Here is a 16639-nt window from a genome sequence, read left to right as displayed (position 1 = left end):
CACCTTGATGTGAAGACACTTGGACAGAAGCTCTCATATTTTCCTTGGTCATTTGTTCCAATGATTAATCAATGCACTATTAAAAACAGATCCTGTATGAAGACAGGCTGAGAAAGTTGGGGCTGTTCAGCCTGGAGAAGAGAAGGCTGCGTGGAGACCTCATAGCAGCCTTCCAGTATCTGAAGGGGACCTACAAGGATGCTGGGGAGGGACTCTTCATCAGGGACTGTAGTGACAGGACAAGGGGTAACGGGTTAAAACTTAAACAGGGGAAGTTTAGATTGGATATAAGGAGGAAGTTCTTTACTGTAAGGGTGGTGAGGCACTGGAATAGGTTGCCAAGTGAAGCTGTGAATGCTCCATCCCTGGCGGTGTTCAAGGCCAGGTTGGGCAGAGCCTTGGGTGACATGGTTTAGTGTGAGTTATCCTTGCCCATGGCAGGAGGGTTGGAGCTAGTGATCTTAAGGTCCTTTCCAGCCCTAATTATTCTATGATTCTATGATTCTATGCTTCTATGTCTATTTGCATGTCTGACTTTTGCATCTCATTCTAACCTTCTCCATTAGATTATATAATTATTTTTCTTCATGAAGCTAAACAGACTGAGCAATTTAAATCTTGGAGCTCTTGTACAGGTGTGTCCTCTTTGAACCATCTGCAGGCTCATCACATAGTGCTTAGGATGCTGACATCCAGCTTGTGTAATGGATTTGCCAGCACGGTTCATACACCAGTGCTCTTCCTAAGTGAAATCATCTCCCAGCTATTCACTGCCACTTTTCTCACTGGAGCAGAAAGGACAAAGACCCTCATCAGTTTGAAGAGGGCACTTGGGAAGTTAACAGCAGGATGATATTCAGTCATAGCCTGAAGCAGCCATGGTTGAGTTCCCTAGCCTAGAGTCCTGGTGGCATCCCTTCCTGTGTATTTAGCTTTCCATTGTTTATATATCTAAAGGATAATTTTGCATTGCCCTGGGATCTTATGCTGCATTACTTATCTGTCTTAATCCCCGAATCCTTTTCAGTGTCATCCTCTGCCAGGACACATCCCCTGCTCTGCTGATAAGGCTGGGATCCCTGATGCTCTCCGTTGGCTCTGTTCAGGCACAGTTTGAATACATCCCTCTTACCCAGTAGCTTCTAGCTTCACAGCTACTTACTTATCAGTTATCAGGAGATCTGTACACTTTATGTCCAGCCTTTTGGAGGGGCATGTGTGATACTCTCAGTCGCAGTCTCTCCAAAACTCAGCCTGAAAGTTCCTATTTCTTGCTGGTAATGACCTGGCAGCTGTACTCTGTGTAGGGCAAGCCATATTGTCCTTAACAGGCTTGTTCTGCAATATAACATTAAATGCTTTCAGATCATCCCCAAGGAGGGTGTTTGCAGCTGAGAGGGTTGCAAACTTTTCACTCTTGCTCCAGAAGCACAGAAATACCCTTTTGACCAATGCCAAATGAGCAACTACCCTGCAGCAAGCGTGTCTGGAAAATGGGAAGGAACTAAAGCTTTGGTCCCTGTCCAGACCTTCTGCAGCAGTGGGCCAATAGCCATCTGTGTCACTGGTTTCAAGTCTGTCACCTGGGCCATTGCCTGACCCTTGGTTAACTGAGTTTTCTTGTCAACATGCAGATGTATGTGCTGGCAGAGTGGTCTTGACAGATTCAGCACTTTATGTATGTCAGCAGTCTTCTTGTGCCAGCCAGCACCATCCAGGCAGCAAGGGCTGCTCCTGGAATAGATGGGAGCAGACAGCAGCTACAAGAAGTCTTCATGGTGAAATTCTTGTGTGCTCACACAGGGTAGATGCTTGTATTTGAGTCAGTAGTGAGAAACAGCAGCCCATCCCATCCTAAGGGAAATCTCCGTTCACCTGGGGAGCTGAGCACTTGTTTTGCTCTGCTGACAATGAAAAGAGCCTGTGATGACTAGATTCTCTATAGGCATCTTCACTATGGGCACCTAAAGTTACGGGCGATCTGCCCTATTGCTTGTGTCCTCCCTGGATTATCCAGGAACTCTGCAGTCATTTATAAGCTTCGTCCTCACAGAATTCCCATGAGGTGGAGGGAAAGTGTTGCCACCTATACAGATGAATAGTGGATCACTAGGTACTTGGCAAGTTTTGTGTGGGGCCACCAAGAAAATCTGTTTTCATTCAGATGCTGAAACCAAGCCTTTTAAAGACTTAGCTCTAGGTTCTTTCTACTGGACTGTTATTCTTACTCTTGATAAACTCCTTTTGCATTTACATGAAGCAGTGTGTTTTTTCTTGCTTTCTTACCAAAATAAAATTCTGCAGAAAAATATTTGCTTGGAGGGTATTAAAAGTTTCATTCAACACTAAATAAAATGTTTGGGTTTACTTGTGAGATTTCTTATATCATTATAGTTACTATACTATTAGTATTATTATTGATACTGATTGTAATTAATAAGGGTGAGATGCAGCCACCTTAACAAATTAAAATTAAATAACTTTAACCAATTAAAGTTTACTTCCCTCATCTATCTTAATACTCCAGTCTTCCTCTGTAATGAGCAGAACCACACAAGCATCACCCAGGGGTGGTTCCTCTCTTCCCTATATAGAAAGCTAAAACTGATGGCAGCCTCTGGAAATGCTTTTCTCTTTCCACTCATTCCTTGAGATGTTGGTTAGCTCAGGCTAGTACATAACCCTTAGACAGCTGAAGTCAGATCAGCTGAAACCTACTCTAGACAGAGTTAAATATAGTCTTGAAATCCCTTTTTATTTGTTCTTTCATTTTTTGGCTGAAACAACAAAACTATTCATGTGAAAAAAATTCTCTCAGTTCTAAATATAACTGCGTCTACTGGGAGGAAGTTGAGTGCCTAAATCTTTCTATGGGTTTTATTGCAAGTAAGAGGATGCTGAGCAGGGAGGAATTGACAAAGAACATCAACACATGAAGTACATCCAGTAATGAAGGTTCTTTCAACGGAAAGTAGCAAGAAGTGGTAAAGCTCAGCAGGGCCAGTGCCTTGCCATTTCACATTGACTATATTTTGTATTTACAGAAGGGGCCACAGCAAGTGAGTACAAAGCACTGATGACTGAGCTAAAGATCCTGATCCACATTGGTCATCATCTCAATATTGTGAATTTGTTGGGAGCCTGCACAAAAAATGGAGGTAAAAAAGTCTGCACTGCACTGAAATGGGGTTGGATCATCTCCCAGTAACAGTCAGTTCGCTGTGCTGGTTTTCATCCGGGGGTCAAGTTATTAACTTGAATTATTTGAGCTCATCCTGTGGTTGGTGAAAAAAAAAGAGGAAGAGAAAAAGAGAATTTTAGTCATTTAATGAAGTGATTAAACGTTTTCTGTACTTAAACTCTCTTTTAGTATTTAGATGAGAAGTGCAAATTTAAGAACATGCCACTTGTCCTTCACTTCACTGCTCAAGCTCAAGTTAAACATGACTTAGGCAGACTGGGAACAAGTGGTATCAGCTGCTGGCCCTCCACAATTAATCACAAGGGAACCGTTATCAAATCCTTCATGATAATCCACTAAGAAAATTAAAGGGCCAGTACAAGTGATCATTTGTTTTAGATACGTCACCTATTCTAGTTGTGTGGGCTGAGGGACTCCCGTCTGAATACAGACTGCTCAAAGGGGAAATGGAGGGTCCCTCAGGACCCAGGTTAATGACCCAGCTTCTAGGCCCTTACCTGATTTCCAGAAACAGTATTGTTTTGCTGACATGTCCAGTGTCCCTTCAAGCAGCCCTCTACGTCATTAGGACATGTTGTTAGTTATTCTGGACTCAGGGTAGCGCTGCTGGCATGACTTTTCTTCTCAGAACTGACACCACCTTGCATTGCTTTACGCTGGTCAAAATGCACTTTCCTTTTGCCCAGGGCCTCTGATGGTGATTGTTGAATACTGCAAGTATGGGAATTTATCAAACTACCTGAAGAGCAAGAGGAACTTTTTCTGCCCTAACAAGGTGAGGAGACAGATGCCTCTGGGAAGGTTCATCTTACCCAGTGTAAGTGTTGGTAATGTAGATGTCAGCTTCTGAGCTAGTCTCCTTAGACTCCCTTCTACCAAAGGAGAGAAACAGCTTTTGGGTGCAGTTCACCTGAGCTATCTTAATACTTGGAGTGGGGTGTATTTTGCCAAGAAAGGACTCACTTCTATCCCCTGACTGTGCAAGGAGACTGCTGTGAGTAATTCAGCAGGAGCCATCTACAGTAAGAGGAAGTGAATCCTATCCAAAGTGTCCCCACATGCTCTCGCCCCACTGCTGACAAACCCATTCCTGGTGAGCTTGGGGTCACTTCACAGGCTGGTGTCAGCGAAGCCGAAGGAAGTGGTTTTGCCCACTGATTCCAGTATCGATGGGAACACAACCAAGAGAATGCCGTTTAAAGCTCATGTACAATAGACCCTAATATTCAGAGATTTGCAAGTGATCTCATTATTGTGTGAGAAGAGCTATAGAGAAGAAAGAACATTAGAGTCTTGTCCTCACATCCCACAGCCTACTGCATGTTTCTTATTCCAAACATGAACCCAAGTATGCCAACTATAACCTGCTTGTGCACTTTCGGCAAAATCCCCCCAAAGGATTTCAAGGCCTGGACCCAGAACAGCAGTCCCCAAAACCCCTGCTCAGCTGTGCCAAAAGATCGGCAGTATCTCAGGGTTTATTCTGGGAGGGATCTGCAGGAAAGCACACTCGGGAGGATATCCCCCTCCAAAGGGCTTTGGCTCAATCTCTGTTCCCAAGGCTGTCCATGTTGGACTATGCATGAGACACAGCAGTTGCCTCCTCCAAAATGCTGTTGTTGGCGTAGGATGCTCAGCGGGGCATGGCCATGTGGGATTTACCCTGGGAGGAGCCTGCCCAGACTTGGTTCTCCAGCATCCTTGGGAAGGTAACCCGTCAGGAGTGAGGGAGGGAAGGAGCCTGGCTCTGCTCCAGTGTGCACAAGGGAGATAGACAATCACAGGACAAAAGGAAAGAGAAGCGGGGGCAAGAGCATGGCCAGGCAGCTAGGCTGCTCTCTGGGTTGCAGAGGGAAAGTATTTTCCAAACAGTGTTGCATGTTACATTAAACTGTAATTGGCCATAACATGAAAGCATTGGATAAAAGCACTGGGGAAGAGAGGCAGATGCTTCCAACATCAGCTGTATTTCAAGCACCAAATGCCCTTGCTCCCTGTTGGAGCAGCTTACAGGCCCACACCAAGCACTGCTCAGGGGAACAGAGGCAGGTGCTTTAACCAGTGTGGGACAAAAAGCTGACACTCCTTGAGAGGTCTGGGACACCTGCACTGTGGGCATATGCTTCTGAACTCATCCTTTTTAGGCCCTTTCAGATGTCTCATTTCAGGCTGAGATGACCCACAGCCCAGCAGACATGTCCACCAATGGACCCTGCAAATCATCACCACCCAGGCTGCCCCAAAATCATGTGCTGGTGCTCCCAAGCCACCATGTCTCAGTCCTGTGGGGATGGGAACCAACCCCGCCTGTGGTACTGGACACCCACACCCATGGGAGACGTGACTGCACGTGCCATGGACCAGCCTTTTCCTCTGGCAGAAAGGCGACAGAAGTCTGACTCGGTTCCTCTCCCACCCCCTCTGTCGCTCTGATGTAGCACCTCTCCTCTGTTTGTTTGAAGGACTCCTCTCTGCAAGGAGAGCCAATGAAAGAGAAAAAGGACATTGAGCCGGTGGGAGGCAAAAAACAAAGGCTGACCAGTGTTACCAGCAGCGAAAGCTTCGCGAGCTCGGGGTTCCAGGAAGATAAAAGTCTGAGTGATGCGGAGGAGGACGAGGAGGGTAGGTATTAATTCCTTCCTGTCCCTACACAGTCTGTGATATTTTTACAACATACTGTGCATCCCTGATTTTTTTTTCGTCATTTATCACCCTAATAAACATCCGTGGGAGACGCTCACAGGGTCATGTCCAGAGGGTAGAAGATTTAAAAAAAGATTACTTCCAGGGTTACTAAATCTGACAGGAAAATGTGTGATTGTTTCTTCTGACTGCTCCTTATCTTTGGGGAAAACACAGCAGTGTCCAAAGCGCGGGGTGTAAAGCAAGCTCTGTTTTTGCTTCCAGTGACAGTAAGTTGACCTTCAAATACTATTCCGTGAACACTGAATTTATGCGAGCAATAGGGTCAGGAAAAAAGGGGGGAAATAACTGCCTTGTGAGAGATCTTTGTAACAAACCGCATTTTCCACCTTTGCAGAATCTGATGAGCTCTACAAGTTGCCCCTCACTATGGAGGACCTGATCTCTTACAGCTTTCAGGTGGCCAGAGGCATGGAGTTCCTCTCCTCCAGAAAGGTGAGGATTTTTCCCTGCAGAAGGATGGGATTCAGAGGTGAAATCAGATCTACATTTTAGTGACACTTCCCTTGGGAGAGCTCCCGAAGGAAGAGCCATTTTGCTCTTGGCTTTATAAATACGACAATGTGTTTATCCAAGTGTCCATAGTCCATAAACACAGGATCATGGCTGAAGGCAGTGGATCAAGCTCATTCATTCAGGCAAGATTTTTTGGGTGTGGTGGGCTTTTATTTCTTTATTTCAACGTGTATTAGGTAGGGAGCTCCAAATGAATCAGTGCTTTCCTTGCAAATGTCAAGGGGCTTAAAACTGTATCACTTTCTGGACTTAGGAATACTGGGTTTTTTTTTAAAGAACTTTTTTTACTGTAACTTCATGTAAACTGCAGTGAACTTCCCTACAAAAATATTATTTATATTGATCTCTTAAATAATACTAATAATTTTTTAAAGGATATGGGAGACAGGAAATTTGTGGGCAGGATTAAGGAAATGCAGCTTGATTGTGAAACTGTTTTATTATAGTGCATTCATCGTGACCTGGCAGCCAGAAACATCCTTTTATCTGAGAACAATGTTGTGAAGATCTGTGATTTTGGCCTCGCAAGAGATATTTATAAGAATCCTGATTATGTGAGAAAAGGAGATGTAAGTCAAGATGCTGTTTGTTTATAATGTTTATAACATATCATTTCAAACTGTCCACCAAAATGTCCTGTAGACGTTCACATTTCCTGAACATAAGAGCTTGAAAGCTGTCGTGGTTTTTATGTGAAGATGAGCTATCCAGATGTGTTGTAGATCTGGAAAGCATTTCTACCCTCAGGCATAATGCTTGTACATTCTCACTGTTTCACAGCTCTGCCCCATTAATTCTTCATATATCTTTTAGACATGTTTCTTGGCTGGCTCAGCATTACCCCCTTATTCAGTAAACTTCCTCCAAGGAAACCAGTCCCTCCAAAACAAGGTGCGTGTCCCCTGGTGCACCCACACCAGAGCCATGGCTTGTGTTGCCCCAAGCTGCTGAGCTGGACTCGCTGCCTCCAGCACCTACCCCCTTGGGTGGTTTTTGTGCTTCTGCTGCAAACAGTAGGCAGTAAGCCCCCTGCCACCCTAGGTCAGCAACTGTACCTGTGCCCACTGATGCCATGGGAATTTGGTCTGCAAATTGGGGTCATGCAGTCTCCAGGTCTCACCCACCTGCCAGCTATTCCCTCCTCTGTAAATAGCTTTCAAGATTTACAGCATTGCATATCAGCCTGGAAACTAAGTGGACATAACTTGGGTACTGCTCAGGAGCCCCTAACAAGCTGAGCTGAGGTGGCTTTCAAGGTGGCTGGTACACTCCTACAATTCAGGCTCTGAATATTTCCCTGGGAACATCTCCAACACTATCACAGAATGATTTACACTTGGATGTAGGGTTTTCTCCCCTGTGTCTTAGATGCTGGCAAGAGGCCCCTGCTCTTGAATATGCCCACATCCCCATACAGAAAAGACCCAGTCACTCTGGTCACAGGTTCCTAATGTCTGGTGTTTCGTGCCAAACATACTTTTACAGCCCTTTACTCCTACAATTTGTTAAGAAAGTGTGTGAATGAGTGTGGGTTTATCTTGACTGCCTGTAAGGAAATCCCACAGGTTCTTACTTCAATGGTAATTATTTACATAACAATATATAGTTGATTCATCTATGATTAAATTCTTTTAGGCTTTGAAAATAATAGTCAGGTTTGTCCCTTCTACTCCAGGCTCGACTTCCGCTCAAGTGGATGGCTCCAGAATCCATATTTGATAAAATCTACAATACAAAAAGCGACGTGTGGTCCTACGGGGTCTTGCTGTGGGAGATATTTTCCTTGGGTACGTTAACACTGCCCCCCGGGAGCTGGAATCAGAGGCAGGGACTTAAGTCTGGGGAAGAACACCCATTACTTTCAATGAGGTTTTGCCAGGTCTTCTGCCAAGAAAGACCTACATCAGGCAGAGATCGGGTGCGTGGGTAGAAGGACAACTGTGTGCATCACACCCCTGTGAACTGGAAATTCTGGTGCTTGTTAGGACACTGAAAGCTGGTTTCCAGGCTGAAAGCACTAATGGATAGCACAGCTATTTGATAACTTTACCATGTATTTCTTAGGGCAAAACTTAAGCTTCCTTTTTTCTCTGCAGAAAGCCTCAGTAGAGACAGGGCAGCATGGCCAGAGCAATTGCAGTGCTTTGCCTGCCTGATGGAGCAAACCAGGAAAATCAGGCCATTTTTAAAGTGTTTTTACTAAATATAAATGTTTTTACTAAATGTGGAACCCTCTGGGTTAACACAGAGCTGTGGCCCAGGGCTGGCAACCACATCGCCTCTTGTGCCACTACTCAAAGATAGCATTCAAGACACCAAGTGCCATGGGCTGGGTGCTCCCTCAAAAGCTTCTTAGCTCTCTTGTGGAAGCAAGGGAGCTGAAAACACAAGGAGTGTGTCTTTGCGCATCTCAGGCTGTGTCACCCCCATTTCCAGCCTAAGACCAGGTGGTCCCCCCAGCCCAGGAGAGACACAGAGCCCCCTTCACCCCGGCCACGGGATGCAGCAGGCGAGCAAGCATCTGCACAGATGCCACAGGATGAACTAGAGCATGCAGTCTGAAATTAACACCCAGTGCAGCTTTCCAACCCCCCCGCCTTCCCTTTCTTTCACGTGGAAAAGGCAGGATACAAGATGTACACTGAGTGGAAACAACAATGACCATCAGAATAGAAGAATCTTAATTGGGTTCAACATCGAGGCTGACAAAAGAGGCGAACAGCAGAGGAAACAATACTATACAATTCTCAGGACAATCAATCATTTATTAGTTTAAATACGTGTTGTTGGTCAGCCTGCCAAGTCCCGTGATTTTATGGTCAGACTCATAATACCTGCTATGTTTTTCTTAAAGCCCCAGCTCCTTGAACCTGGTGACTGACTCTGAAAGGTCTTTTTTTTTCTTTTTCCTTTCATTTTCCCTTTTCCTGATTTTATTTGTTTTTGTCTACAGAGAAAAAAAGACCAACAGCATGATCAGGATTCATCTTAAAAACACCCAAGCTAGAAATATAATGAACTGTGATCTGATTTAAAAAACATGATTTTATTATTTTCAAGGTGGTTTTGAGCATTTAGGGCTTGTTACTACTCTGCTTACTAGAATTTGAGGTGATCCAAACTGGCTTTACTTGAGGGATACTTTTCAAGTCAAATTCATGCGTATCTTATCTTTTGCATTCAGGCCAGGTAAGCACCACCAAGAGTGCTGGGTTTGATCCTGCCCTCCAAGGATCAGGGCTTGGAGCACCACCAGCAGCAGTAGTTCCCTGCCTGTGGCAGCTGCTAGGAGCCAGACCCTGAGCTCTGCAAGCAGATGCTGCATGCCACAAGTGTTTGAGTGGGATGTGTAGGACCAGGGCTAGGTCACAGGTACACAGCTCAAAGCACGTATGACCCTGTTCTTCCCACGGTTCCTTCAGGTGCCTCTCCTTACCCTGGAGTCCAAATAGATGAGGATTTCTGCAGCAGACTAAAAGAAGGCACAAGAATGCGAGCCCCGGAGCAAGCGAGCGAGGAGATGTAAGAGGCTTTTCTCTGCTTGCCTTGTGTACCGCTGCCCTCTGGGGTTGCCTTGCCCATGATGCACGAGTCTCCACAAAAAGTACCCTGTGCCAACATAAGGAAAAGCAACCTGATGTTGCCTCACACCTTGTTGTTGTCATCAGCATCTTCTTGCATTCCCCATTCCTTGGCTCCCTGGCCCTCCAGTGGGGTAGGAAAGGGACATGGAGCCAAGCCCAGGGTACCAGCTGGGCTGTGCTCTGAGGGGACCTGAGTGAGCAGCCCAGAGGAGGAAGGTCGTTCCTCCCTCTCCAGGTTTAATACTTACTGACGTGCGCACAGATAAGTGCTGGAGGAATGTGACATTTTACTAACGTCGTCTTGACTTAGGAAGTGACAAGCGGAGGCGTCCTCGCAAGCACTGCGGTGACGAGGGTCCACCCTTTCCCGGAGATGGCAGAGGAAGGTGACAGGGACCAGCAGCCTCCCAGCCCATGTCCCCTGTGGGGTTTGTTTGAGACCTTCCACTATGACATCGGCTGTCACTTCCTGGTGCCTTGCCTTAGGCAGACAGCGTTTTGGAGGCTTGGGGGGAGTCCAAGTGAGTCCCTGGGTCTGCAGTGCCTCTACCCTGGGAGTGAAATGGAGCGCTCTGCCCAGGAGGCACATGCAGCACCCCAAACACACACCTCATGGTGTGAGCATGAACACATCCAGGGTATTTTATCTCTGGAGGCAAAATCAAGTACGTGTTATGTGCCTTTGGTGCCTATTCAAGTGCAACGTCATGACTCAAAATAGCAATGCTTACCAAAAAATAGCTCTGAAAGAAGGAGGATGCGAGCCAGCCATGACTATCTGGGAATATTACCCATTGGCTAGTTTTATTATCATAGTGACAGTAGATAAGAGCTTTTTTTTTTCTCTTTCACATACTTTATTGCAGGAAGGAAAGCTTTACAAATATGAGGAAGTGACACATTCATATAAGTCATCTTAGGATGCCTTAACCTAAACACTGCCAGTTAATAGATGTTTAATAGAAAGGTTTAATGCTTAATTAGGGGTAAAATAGAAAGTATGACTTGTTGGCCAAATCGTTCTTTTGATGTGGTTTTCCCGGTGTCTTGTGGGAAGGTTTTTGCCTTTTTTTGTGTAAAGTTTACTCTTGAGTAGGAGGCCTCATGTTAGAGAGCCTCTTTGAAAATCAGGCAGGCGCAGGAGTTAACTCTGTCAGTGTCAAGCTGTCAGGGCTGGGCTGTCTTGGGTCAAAGTGAGCTATAACTCCACCATGTGCTCACTTTGCTTTTGTCCTCACAGCTACCAGATCATGCTGGACTGCTGGCAAAGCAATCCCAACGACAGACCGCGGTTCTCCGAGCTGGTGAAAAAGCTGGGTGACCTGCTGCAAGCAAATGTCCAGCAGGTACTGACATCATGGCCATGCGCTGTCACCGAGGTGGGGGTGACTGGCCACATGGTCCCAGGAATAACGTGTTAATTTCTTGTTTCCATTTAGGATGGCAAAGACTACATACCCCTCAACACGATATTTATGAAGGAAAGTGGGTTTCCCCCTGCCTCTGATCCTCTATGCAACAAAAGTTTTCCTGTTACAAGCTCAAATTGTGGGAGCACTGAAAATGTCAGGTGAGAGAAGCAAGATGAAGAAGCCTGGGTTGGTTTGCTGGGTATTGTAGCTTGCTGCATACCCCGTTTTGGTTCTGGACAGGAGAAACAGTCAGATACTCCACGTGGCCTGAGTAACGCACCAGCAACTAAGTCACCACCTCTGGGATCCCATTAGGCTGGGGCAGCACTTTGGAATGTCTCTGCACAGGGAAACATCAGATCTACCACTTAAGGGGCACACATGGGCTCAGGCACTGTGAGAGGGGCAGCTGTGCGCATCCCAGGACTGGGAAGTGAAGTTTGGGTAGGGTCTGCTTAACCAGCCCCATTTGTGTAAACTATCTAGATGACAGTTAGGAAACTGCTTAAAGAAACAGAGGAATACCCAGCGCTTCCTGCTTGTGCACTGCACACTCTCACCAAACACTGCCCTGCTTTTCTTGTTGGACAGATACATAAACACTTTCAAAATAAAACCACCCCAGCGCATAAAGACATTTGAAGAGCTGCCCATCAAGGAAACACTTGTATTGAATGTAAGTGACTCCTGGGCCAAATGGTATGTCATTTATTTCTTTTTATTTGTGTGACAGATTCATGCAGAGAGAATCAAGATGAGGTTTACTGCCTCATCAGCTCTATTGGTTTGAGGTGTGAGATTAGCTGTGCTTGCAGCATTGTATTATCCCACTGTCCTATTAATCAGGGTCAGCAGATCCGTGCAGACCATGCCATGGGCTGCAAACACTCCTTCCCTGGTAAGAAATGGCCAGTGCCAGCAGGCCTGGAAGGTGCCACTGCCAGGGTCTCACTGGTGTGGGAGGACCTTGGATTTGTGTTTTCATCTGAATAGTAGCACACAAATGAGAATTGGGGGTCACACTTCAGAGGTCCCAGGTAGGAACAAGTCCTGTTACCAGGTGGACAAGCTGGAGAAGTGTCTACTAAAGGGGCACACATACTGTCCCAATGGGGCTGGGCATAGTGAGAGGTTGGGGGAAGCTTTCAGTGACCCAGTTGTACACATTACATGGTGGGAGGTGGGAAAGGCAGAGTGGTGCCTGCAAGGTTAAACTACCAGCTGGCCAAAACCTCGCCTTGTGTGTAGACACTTTTCTTTTACCACTCTGTATCAGCCTTAACAACATGTGTGTGCTGCATCCCAAAACAAGGACAGTTTGGAAAGGCACCATTAAATACCTGGGCACTGCAGCACCTCCAGCAGCACTGGACAACCGCCTCCTAGAGCTGTTGGAGTAGAAATGACCTAACAAAGGGTGCAAATCAGACCAAAGAGGAATTGAGGCCATTTTAAATACAACTTTCTACAGTTAACATCTCATAGCATTTGATTTCCTTTTTCCAAGGATTATCAAGCAGACAGCGGGATGGTGCTGGCTCCAGAAGAACTGAAACGCTTCACATGGACAGGCAGCAAGCAGAAACGGATGCTCTTTGGGTCTGTATTTTATGTTCCTGTCTTCATGTTTTAGAGGGCAAAGGAGGATTCAAGGTCTTTGTGCTAAATCATGCCTAACGAGGCAGCTGAAGAGTCCCCAGTTCCTGCAAGCACACTTGCTGAGCTGTCCCCTGCTTGGTTGAGTGAGCAGGCAATTACCTCCCACACCTAAGACTCCATGCGTCTTCAAGGGAAACAAATAACCCTCAACCCCTCGAAGCACATCACCAATAGCACTCTATTGATGAGCCTGATCCTCAGCTTAATACCAGGCTGGGCAAGTGAGTGCGGCAGACCAAGGTAGAGGTAGGCAACTCTAGGAAACAAGCCCTTGGCAATGGGGGAGGAGGAACATGCGGCTGTGAAGGATTTGCAGTTGTTTCTGCAAGTCCTCAAGGGCACCCCAGCTGGGACACGGCTCCCTGTGCTTGTTTTTGCTCTTCTTTTCCATGACTCAGCTAAGCACAGCCCATTTAACACCCATGGGCTCAGGATGCTAAAGTGGCAACTTTACAATAGATGGATGTGAGGGCCTCACTTCTCTTCCTGCCTTTAAGCACTTTTATATATTGGCCACCTTCCTCCACCTAATTCCTGACAGCTGCCCAAGCAGGGAACTAGGGCTGCTCTAAGAAAGGCGTTGCACTGACATGAACTTTCTGTAAACGGAAAGTATTTGTTTGCCCTATGCCAGCAGTGTCTCAGCTCCCAGCCACTGTGAAGCTGGCAGTGTCTGCGCCTGGTTTCAGCTCTCGGCCAGCCCAGGGACTGCCCAGACCCAACCCATCCTTCATCTTAGGCTGGCAGGAGGTCAAGGCCATCGTGCCTGTGGGGAAGGAGTCAGTGCCTCACAGCTGAGCAGGCGCTGGGAGGTGTAGTATTGTCTGGATGAACAATTGGAGCTGGCTGGAACGTGCAGGCAGGGCAGCAAGGAGCTGTCGCAGGAAAAACCACAGTGACTAAGAGGGCGTTGGTTGAAGGCATGGGAATACGTGAACAGGAGCGTGCACACTCACACAGCCAAGACACACAGTGCCCAGGGCAACCGTGCTGCTGGCAGGATGAGTGCTCAATGGAGCACTGCTCATGCGTGGCAAAGCCGAGGTGATACAAGCTGCTCCAAACAAGAGCTGGGAAACCCTTTCTCCTGCCTTGACCTTTCAGAAAACAGGCCCATAAGCAGTTTCATGGTACTTTGATTCTGTGAAGCCATACTCTGCTTTGAGAAGCCAGGTACCATGGAGCTTGGGGTGTGTGTGGATACTACAGGACTTCAAAGGGTGCGATGGTTCCTAGAAGTGATTTAACCCGTTGTTTCTATGTGTAAATGTGACTCTTCTGAAGGCTGTTGTCAGCTGCAGAGGCAACATGTCCCAAATGAAAAGTACAAAATGCCTTTGCATGGCACAGTGTACACGGTATGTACCCCAAGCACCCTTCTGGAAATGCTTTAAGGAGCATTTTCAGCTGCTGAAGGAAAAGAAATGCTTGGATGGGGCAAAAAAAATCAAACTCAACAGTGACTGCTAGAAGGTAAATCCTCAGGAAACAGCAGTTGGCTGAGAATATACAAGGTCATCTGGCCTGCAAGCTGAACAGTTGGTACTGTAGTGTTACGCCATAAACATAACACAGACCGAATCTGTGAATGCATGCAGTGACCCTTGTAGTCCGCACACATTCCTGAAAGTGGAAGCTTCTTAGCTAAGCATCCTTTATTTAGGCTGTACTTGAACTGGACCCTGGACAACATAAAGCCTGGAGGGGGCTGACATATGTAAGCTGACCTCATCAGATGCACAGTCCTTCTTTCCCCGCACCTCAAGCATCCTGCTCTGCAGTCCTGCTCTCTCGTTTGTGGTTCAGGTCACTAAATTATTGGCAGAGCTGCCTCAGGGTAGTTTCTGAGCAAACAGTAGCAGCTCACTGTCAGGGTACTGCTGCCAGGCTGAGGAAGGGGTCACCCCCCCCCCCCCTTCCCCCTTCTTATCAGCAGCTTACAGTTAGACCACCATCACTGTAACACCTAACCACTCTCAGAGCACTTGCCCTCTTGTTGCCATGACAGCACTACCATCATATCTCAACACCGCAGTTTAGGACACATGCAGCAGCAGGTGAGTCCTGAGCAGAGACAGAGGTACTGCAGGGCTTTGTCCTCACTGATTCCTGCTTGGCTGCAGGCTGCGGCAGGCTGGGCTGCCTTGCCCTGGGTGCCTGCCTTGCCCTGGGCCATGGCTTTTCCCTGCTGCCCACAGCAGAACGATCGGGCTCAGCATGGTTTCTTCCTCAGCTCAAAGCATCTGAAATGGCATTTGAGTCCGCCAGGTAGGGTGATGCTTCTAGAACAGCTCATGCTGTATGCAGGCTGGACGTGTCCATTAGCAGATTCAGACTTGGCGAGGCCATGTCTACTGCATAGGGTGGAAGGAGCCAAACCCAGCACATCCCACCTGTACCCCAGAAGTGCACCCAGGGTTTGTCCCAGAGGAATATAATTGATTGACTCCAGAAGAGAGCCAGTGCACGCACAGGTGCTTACCCAGCATGACTAACCAGAAAGAGCAGAGCAGGGAGCCAACTTACCTGATAGCGCAGGGGTACCCCACTGACCCCAGTCAGCCTCCTCCCCTCTTCCTTCCACTGCTGTGGACGGAAAGGCACTGACAAGCAAAGCTCACCACCCTTGGTTTTACTTTAGGAAACTGAGCATCAGCCCAAATCCTCAGTAAGCCCCTCAGGCCCAGGTGGTGGGCAGGAGGACAACAACAGAAATGGTTGCTATGTGCCTTGGACTACTGCCATTGAGATGATACTGTAAACAGCATAGAGACAAGTCTTTCCTAATGTAAGGCCTCGGGTAACAAGATCCCAATAGAAAGGTTTAGGGGAGAGAAAAAACAAACTTCTGAGCTCTTCTCCTTTGCAAGTGGAACAGATCCCAGCTGCAACTATCTTCTAGTTTTCAGTACTGGTGAAAAATGCCTAACCCAAGTAAGCCAAAACCCCTGAGCTGGAGCAAAGCCTAAGCAAGAAAAACAGTGAGAACTCCCCACTTGTGAGCTGGAACAAGCATCTCAAGAGCTGCACCAAGCCTCTAACCTCACTCCATTCTTCAACCTATCACAGGAAAGCAGCAGCTGTTTCCTCCCCCAAATGATCCGGATTAAAACCCCCAGGAGAGCCAGTTTCTAATTTACGTTTCTAGAGTGGAAAGAAGATAGTCCACAGCTACAGAAGCCCTTACTGACTGCAAGTTCAGTCTCAAAATGAAGCCTGACTACAGATGTCCAGACCCTGTGGGCTCCCTCAAAGCTCTCTGTGGGTCTGCATGCCCAGGTACAGCTGTGTACGTAAGGTAAAGCTAATAGGTGCAGCTCCACTGGTATAAAGGTTTATTAAAGTTGAAGCCAAGTCCAGCTCACAAGAAAGTTCTCAAAATGCAAAAGCCTGGTGATGAAAGGATCAAAGCATAATGATTTTAAGGCTTGTAACTTCACATGCACACTTCACTTTTGCCAGCTCACTGCTCCCTAAGACTCACAATTACAATGTAATTCACAGAAGCATTCCTCTCTAAACCCATCACAAAAAGTACCTTGCCACATAGTTACAGAATTTAT

The 16639-nt window shown here is 46.8% G+C and overlaps 1 protein-coding gene across 1 annotated transcript in view; it reads left to right on the top strand.

Annotated features, from left to right (window-relative positions):
* Positions 1-16639, top strand: part of FLT1 (fms related receptor tyrosine kinase 1) — a 110455-nt gene that overhangs the window by 90560 nt on the left and 3256 nt on the right. The window contains exons 19-29 of the mRNA XM_057410382.1: positions 3045-3158; positions 3889-3977; positions 5665-5824; positions 6243-6340; positions 6868-6990; positions 8097-8208; positions 9844-9943; positions 11246-11351; positions 11445-11575; positions 12009-12093; positions 12925-13016. Coding sequence (XP_057266365.1) covers positions 3045-3158; positions 3889-3977; positions 5665-5824; positions 6243-6340; positions 6868-6990; positions 8097-8208; positions 9844-9943; positions 11246-11351; positions 11445-11575; positions 12009-12093; positions 12925-13016 — 1210 coding nt within the window. The remainder of the gene's footprint in view (positions 1-3044; positions 3159-3888; positions 3978-5664; positions 5825-6242; positions 6341-6867; positions 6991-8096; positions 8209-9843; positions 9944-11245; positions 11352-11444; positions 11576-12008; positions 12094-12924; positions 13017-16639) is intronic.

This window comes from Pezoporus wallicus, unplaced genomic scaffold (genome assembly GCF_028554395.1).
Source record: "Pezoporus wallicus isolate ANWC-B61680 ecotype Strahan unplaced genomic scaffold, APGP_CSIRO_Pwel_v1 contig_1876, whole genome shotgun sequence".
NCBI classification, from domain to species: domain Eukaryota; kingdom Metazoa; phylum Chordata; class Aves; order Psittaciformes; family Psittacidae; genus Pezoporus; species Pezoporus wallicus.
Note: the sequence above shows the minus strand (reverse complement) of the source record. Positions and strands in the feature narration are given on the sequence as shown.